Source organism: Brassica oleracea, chromosome C8 (genome assembly GCF_000695525.1).
Source record: "Brassica oleracea var. oleracea cultivar TO1000 chromosome C8, BOL, whole genome shotgun sequence".
NCBI classification, from domain to species: Eukaryota; Viridiplantae; Streptophyta; class Magnoliopsida; order Brassicales; family Brassicaceae; genus Brassica; species Brassica oleracea.
This window is the reverse complement of record NC_027755.1, coordinates 19,836,745-19,843,810: the sequence shown is the minus strand read 5'-3', so window position 1 is coordinate 19,843,810 and position 7,066 is coordinate 19,836,745. Positions and strand designations below refer to the sequence as shown.

General features: G+C 38.3%; 2 protein-coding genes across 4 annotated transcripts; one reads left to right on the top strand and one right to left on the bottom strand.

The window, feature by feature from the left end:
- The first annotated feature begins 441 nt into the window (after positions 1-441).
- Positions 442-1,008, top strand: LOC106309475. Its single transcript, XM_013746504.1, has one exon. The coding sequence runs from the start codon at positions 442-444 to the stop codon at positions 1,006-1,008; it is 567 nt and encodes a 188-aa protein (XP_013601958.1).
- Positions 1,009-1,840: 832 nt separating this feature from the next.
- LOC106309470 (G-type lectin S-receptor-like serine/threonine-protein kinase At1g11330) lies at positions 1,841-5,069 on the bottom strand. 3 transcript variants are annotated; one of them, XM_013746495.1, is made up of 7 exons: positions 3,691-5,068; positions 3,515-3,607; positions 3,239-3,432; positions 2,958-3,168; positions 2,647-2,884; positions 2,422-2,566; positions 1,841-2,342 (listed from the first exon to the last, which is right to left on the bottom strand). In XM_013746495.1, the coding sequence occupies exons 1-7, from the start codon at positions 4,946-4,948 to the stop codon at positions 2,034-2,036; spliced, it is 2,448 nt and encodes an 815-aa protein (XP_013601949.1). In that variant the 5' UTR covers positions 4,949-5,068; the 3' UTR covers positions 1,841-2,033. The 3 variants fall into 3 exon arrangements, with proteins under 3 accessions (XP_013601949.1, XP_013601951.1, XP_013601950.1); XM_013746497.1 differs by having other exon boundaries at positions 2,034-2,342; positions 3,239-3,423; positions 3,691-5,069; XM_013746496.1 differs by having other exon boundaries at positions 2,034-2,342; positions 3,239-3,429; positions 3,691-4,948.
- Between the last annotated feature and the right edge of the window lie 1,997 nt (positions 5,070-7,066).

Here is a 7,066-nt window from a genome sequence, read left to right as displayed (position 1 = left end):
ATGCAAAGTTATTGAAATTCAATATTAGTTTACGTTAAAGGCTCATTTAACTACTAACAAGTACTATATACACAACAACACATTATTCAAAAAAAAACAAACGCAAAATATATTAACTTATCACCTACTACATAACAAACTAAAAACATCAAATAATGATCTTAACAAATAAAAACGATAACATAATTACATTATCCAAAAAAAAAATCATGTTCTTAGCAATAATAAAACAATATTCCGCGCGAAGCGCGGACACCCCCCTAGTATGGTATATAATCTGCTAGCACACACTGCAAATTAAAAATAAAAATATACTTCTACCATATTAAGTCTATATATATATAGTTCAGCAAATATAAATCTCATATCTTTTCAAATATTCAGAACAAAATATGGCTGCATACATCTTTTTTTTTTTTTTTTTTTTTTTTTTGAAACACAATGGCTGCATACATCAAAAAACACTTTTTGTTGGCTCTTATGGTTTTATTTCTTCTTGTTGTCTCATCATATGCAAGATTTAATATGATGGTTACAAAAAGAGATATCGAATCCATCTGTAACAAAGAAAATATCAATCATTCACTTTGTTTTGAGATTCTAAAGCCAACTCTTGAAATTACAAAATTAGATTTTTCTGGTCTGGCCAATTTTTTGATCAATTATCAGTCTCGAAACACTTCAGATACGCTGAAGCAAATAAAAATGTTCGAAGGCAACACAACGGGTGCGGATTTGAAGGCAGTTCAGTTATTCGAGGAATTGTACGACGATTCTCTTTTTCATAATGATCGTGCTCTCAAAGTTTTGGCAACGAAGGACTACGACAGCTTAAACATTGAAGTCGGATTTACATTGGCCTACATGGATACATGTAATGATGGATTGTCAACAATGAAGCCAACTCCGCAAGTTATAATCACGAAGAATAGTGAGATTAGTAGTATGTCCAGTATCATTTTAGTGATTCTCGAGTGTTTTCTAAGGAAAGTAAAAATAAGATGTTAGTAAACTAAAGGAATTGATAATAACAGAGAAATCTATCTATCTATCTATTATAATAAAACAGAGTTCTCTGTTCTAAAAGCGACTCAGTACCGGTCCTGAGTAGAAGCATGTGCTTCCAGCCCAGTTTAAAGATATGTAATTTTCCGGCCGTGATTTGAGTCAATGCTTTAGTAGCTTAGTTGGTTAGTCATTAGAATTCTTTTATGAAAGGTAAGTGGTTCGATTCACTAAGTAATTATTATTTTATGTGTTTTATTTTTAATATACAGGCCCATAATTATAATTTGCATCCAGCCCAAATTTACTGCTGACCGGCACTCGACATCATCCTGAACAAAAGACAAAAGACAAATAATTACTTGGTAGCCGGTAAACACATTTACACAAAAACCAATTATTTCAGTGTTTTAACTTTGTTTTGGGCTAATGCACAAAGTTAAAATTTCAGACGAGGCTCATCTTCTATTTGGTAGTTCATATCTTTCAAATCTAATCTATCTCCTTTAGGCCCACAATCTTTGACATGCACCACGCTTAATCTTTATCATTGTGAAGGTAACCCTTAAGTCCTTAACACATAAAACACAAACACAAATAATAATGTGTGCCCTTAAAGTCGGTCTGATTTATTCCTATGTGTAACGTCTTTTTCTGCGGTTGAATTCGCTGTACATATATACCCATTTAAACATTCTCACCTGCAGTGTCGAACAGGCTTAGAAGATCATCACCAAATGTCTCCACAGTTATTTAGATATCTTGAAGTAGTTTCACAAGTAAAGATGCCTTGGCTTCTATAGTTTTCTTCTGTTCCAGTTTCAGTACTAGAATCTATTGTTTCACACAAGTTGTTTTAACTCTGGTAATAATAATACAAAATATGTTGTCAGTGAACCTGACATAAATTCTTAAAAATACATCTCCTAATCTTAATCCTAATCACTAAACATAAGCAGAATAATAAAGGTTGTAAACATGGAGATTCTCAAAACATAATATAAACACACAGATTGGGTTTTGTGAGGTTAACGTCCTGTTATAGCAGTGAGACTCGCATCATTGATAGTGACCATTTGACTACTCCGGTCAGAAGATCCAGCCACAGAAACTTCTCTTCTTGCTATAAACGCAGGCTGCTTTGCCTCAGGGAGGTGTGCATTCTCGGTAGTTAGCATCCATATCACGTTTGAAACATTCGGTCTATCGTTTGCAAGTTGTTGCACACATAACAAACCAATCTGAACACATTTGGCTATTTCTTTCTCAAAACACTCATCAAAGACTATTGGATTCGCCAGAGAAGCAGCCTCCCCATCATTCCACAGGTTCCACGCCTGTAAAACACAAATGTTAAGGTAAGTTTCAAAGCTAGCAAAGTTACTAAACACTGAATATTAATTAGTACACACTAACATAAGCTAAAAGGTTGAGATTGTTTTCTTCCTTGTGAGAGTTTCTTCTCCCACTTATGATCTCTAGAAAGATAACCCCCAAGCTGAAAACGTCTGATTTTTCTGAAAAGTAACCTTCCATTGCATATTCCGGTGACATATAGCCGCTGCAATAACAAAACTTTCATTCATATTGGTTTCAAAATGTTTTGTTTGTGTACTTTGTAGGGAATAGATATATACTTACTATGTCCCAACAACTCTTCTTGTTTCTGCTGCATCTTCATTCGCTTCGAAAACTCTTGCAAGTCCAAAATCAGATATCTTTGGATTCAGATTGTCATCTAACAAAATGTTGCTGGCTTTTAGATCTCTGTGTATGATCCTAAGTCTTGAATCTCTGTGAAGGTACAAAAGACCTCTGGAAATTCCTTCCATGATGTTGAACCGTGTCTTCCAATCAAGAATCTTTTGCTTAGTTGGGTCTGAGAAAGCATTACTAAATAGTAAAAACAGAGTTGAAAAACATAGTTGACAAAACATAGGTGAAAAGCTTACCAAACAGATATGCATCCAAGCTTTTGTTAGGCATGTATTCATAGACCAACAGCCTTTCTTCACCTTCAATGCAACAGCCAAGTACTCTTACTAAATTTCTATGCTGCAGCTTCGAAATCACAACAACCTCATTCATAAGTTCCTCTAGCCCTTGTCCAGATGCACGTGAGAGCCTCTTTACTGCAATCTCTTGCCCTTCTGGTAACTTCCCCTAAGAGAAAAAAATTAAAAAAAATATTACACATATCTATTGTCAGAAAGATTCTTATTTAATGTTTTACCTTGTAAACTGGACCAAACCCTCCTTGCCCCAGCTTGTTTCTGTGAGAGAAGTGATCCGTTGCTTTAGCCAACACTTGAAACTCAAAAAGTGGAAACTCATTAGGCTTGAACGTGTAAGGAGACTCATTTTCACTTGTAGCTGGTTCCATTCTGTTAAACATTAGCTCTGGCCTTCTACGGCTCTCTGGTGCTGCCAAAGGCAAATAAGCAAATGATTCAAAACCAATTATGATTTCAAGAAAACTATTATAAATGAGCTAAACAAAAACTCTAACCTGAACGCTTTTTGAATTTTTGGCATGCTAAAAGAAGAAAGGCAGCAGCAACAAACGCAACGCATATCACAATTGCTACATAGTTATGTCTTTCTACAAGATTAGGTGAGAAAAACATAAGTCAATGTAGTCAAATGAGAAAACAAGTTAGACTACAAGAGATTTTTTAAACTCACTTTCAGAATGTGCAATCCTAATATAAAGATCAATGCCACTTGGCAAAAAGGATTGCATATCAACTAAGCTACCACTCCAAACCATGCATCCTATTCCTTGAACATAAGCATAAGCTGTGCAAGAACAGTTCTCTAAACATTGTGTAGCACAATCCTTCTCATTAGCCAGTGACCGTTCCGCGGAGACTGGTACTTTCATCTTCTGCAGTCTCAAGAACCCATCTCCTTTTCCTCTGTTACTACTTACATTGTTCTCCTTCTTGCAACGAAAGGAAACTATCCTCACACATCCATTACTCCAGTTCCCATCGTCCCACTCTGCTTGATTCCTCGGCGCAAACCCTTTAACGCAGTTACAAGGTGGAAGTTCACGAGAACTGCAGCTCGCAAATGGACCACATTTACCGTATGCATCACAAGTTGCAGTGTTCAAACCTCTCGTAGAAGCACGAGAGTACTCTCTCTGATACAAGACTCCATCAGGATCCAAGTGAAACATGAAAGAGTCATTACCATAAGACAAAGAAGCTGTTCCTTGATAATCATTGCTAAGGCTAAACCCATCCACATCCGGTAAACCGATGAAAACCTGACCGTTCCACGGTCCGCTACGCCAGATTGGAGCATTGTTCTTCCATATAAGAAGCTCGGGATACGCGAAAGGAGAAAGACCAGCTGTGTAGTTCCCTGTTGAAGGATCAACATAGCTTCTCCAAGAAGTAAGCTTCAGATTCTCATTCTTGGTCCCAAGAGTCATTCCTGGCAAGAGAGAGTTGTGAGGATGCTTGAAACTCTCCCAGAGAATCTCACCGTTGCTTCTGCTATCTTGTAGCCTAAGATTCCCAGTATTCATTAGCTGAACCAAAGTAGCATTTGGAGCCATTGTTGATGTGATGTTTGTAGACCATAGAAGGCGGTTTCTACCATCCTTAACCACAAGATTTCCATCTTCAGAGATGGAAACAACACCGGAAATGTCGTTAACCGGAGCGTCTTTATTAGCAACCCAAACCACGGTTTGAGCTGGACTCTTGTCGTACCAAATCCCAACATAGCGTAACCCAGCAGTGGAGTTCACAGGAGTGAAGAAACCAAACCTGAAAACACCATTTTTGCTGAGAAGTGTCTCTGAGTCTTTGACTGGAGCCGAGAAAGTGATTGTGTCTTCGCCACCGGAACAGAGCTTCAAGGAGAAGCAAGAGAATGCTGCAAGCAGAAGAAGAGCAAAGCGACAACGCGTGTTCACAAGAACCACCATAACTATTTGATTCCAGTTTTGTTACTTTTTGTTTGCCTCTCTCTTTTTAGAAGATATATTTCTCTTAAGGAAGATGATAAAGTAGTAGTCGTCTTTGTCACCACAAGAAGACTAAGAGCAACATTATCGGACATAAGTCCTTACAATCTCTTTTTCCTTTTTTTTTTTCGTTTTATGGTTTTTTTTTTTTTTAAAAAAATCAACCAATCGCGGGCCCCACGACCGCAAACAGAGGACGCAGCAAGGACATTCCCTATTTAACGACTTCTCTCCCTTGTCCCTTCTTGGTTTTGCCAAATCGTGGTCTCCCTTCCCCTAAGGACACCAGCAAGGACATGCAATATTGTTGCTCTAAGACCATGATTAACCCGGGTTCTTAGAGTGAGATTCTTAACGAAAATTAAGAAACTGTTTCTTAACTTTTAACTTAAAAAATTAAAAACCGGTTCTTAAATAAGAAACAGTTTCTTAACTTTCGCTAAGAAACTCGTCCTTAGAATCTCGGGTTAATCATGCTCTTAGAATGACACTTGAGTCCTAAGAGAGAGGGCATTGACTAAGACAGAAGAAGTAAGTCTTCAGATTTTTTGAAGTTATTTGAGTGGTTTAAGATCCACCTACCATCCGCGGTGATAATAACTTTGGATATTAATGATACAACTTGGTTTTTCTTTGTCCTTTGGTACAGGCCATTTGCTAACTATTCCAATATGGCAGCTACATTTTTTTCTCTCTAAAAAAATTACAATCAGTGGTAAATACAAATGAACATGGAAAGATTAACATTAAGATTATTACAGAGACCAATGAGACTGAAGCATGAGACCTACAGTTCTTTCTCTACTGTTTGTGAGATAGACAAGACCTGGACTTAAGCTACACCCATGGCCTATGTTGAATTTGAGATACGATTCCACTTGAAACCGATCATGATTTCTTGAACCAATGCTCATGCCCCAGCCCACTTCATCCTCTGGTTTGTCTGTAATAGAAACTGACCATTTCACTTGCTTCCCTCTTGAGTTTTGAATTTCAACCCATCCCCCCCATTCTTGTAGACTCGTCCATTAGAGCGTCTAACTTCAAAGCAATTGAAGAGTAGAGGAGGACACATGATTCATGTCTCTGCTCATCTCCAGAGGCTCCATATCAAAACCCCGCCTTAGGAAACATACTGGGACTGTAATGGCTCCAGCAGAATAACGGAGGCTGTTGGACGGTGGTGATAAAATCTGATGACAGCCCAGTAGAGATAGTTTTACACCCCTAAGAATGTTGCAGGTCACTTGCCAGAAAGTTCTGAAACAACGGTGTGTTGCGTTCAAACCTTTTTCACCTTCAAGGCTTGTGATGGACTGAGCCAGTGAAGCTGTCATATCTGACTTTCTGGATGTTAATCCTATGGCACTACCGTTATGTTGGTTCAAAAGCGGTGGTCCAAGTTCAGAAACTTCAGTAAGATTCATTCCCTGCAAGACAAAAGGTAGTTTTAATCATTTACACAAACCAAAATCTGCAACAAACAACAATTGGTGGGTAGATAGATTACCTGGTAAGAAGACACAAGAGCCAATCACTAATCTCTGCCTTGTAAAAGACTTTAGCCAAAGACAGCTGGTTCCCTGAAACACCAGCAACGAGCTCAGCCACAAGCTTATCCCTCTCCCTAAGCTTTGTTTCAAACACGAACCTAGAAAGCAACCCAGGTCTCACTCCATCCAAACTCTCCTCGTCAGCGTTGCCCATCATCAACATTGCTCCCAGGACATCAACTTCACCTCTCGACATTAGTGCTAGTATCTTGAAACGGACCTCCTTTAGATGAAATAACTCTCTCCATTTTCTCTTGTCTATCTCTAAGCTTCGTTATATCCGAGAAGGCTTCTCGTTGCAAACGCTTCAAGATATCAAACACAAAACTTCTCCAAAAGCTTAAAGATTACGTTTTTATGAATCAATGTGTATACTTTCTTCGACCCATTACAGAGATTTTCAAAGATACCGGGCTCTGGGGTCGTGAAGGAGGCTCGTGGAAGGCGAAGTGGCTGGAGACTAAGTCCTGGCTCGATTTCGCAAAGAGCTTCACTGTTCGTCACTACCGAGTTAGGGTTTTTGAGG

Bases quoted from the DNA above. Each gene is read 5' to 3' on its own strand.
- LOC106309475 (XM_013746504.1), top strand. From the start codon at position 442: ATGGCTGCATACATCAAAAAACACTTTTTGTTGGCTCTTATGGTTTTA.
- LOC106309470 (XM_013746495.1), bottom strand. From the start codon at position 4,948: ATGGTGGTTCTTGTGAACACGCGTTGTCGCTTTGCTCTTCTTCTGCTT. The intron at 3,608-3,690 runs GTGAGTTTAAAA...CTAATCTTGTAG, and splicing joins TAGGATTGCACATTCTGAAA to AAAGACATAACTATGTAGCA. The intron at 3,433-3,514 runs GTTAGAGTTTTT...ATTTGCCTTTGG, and splicing joins AAAATTCAAAAAGCGTTCAG to CAGCACCAGAGAGCCGTAGA.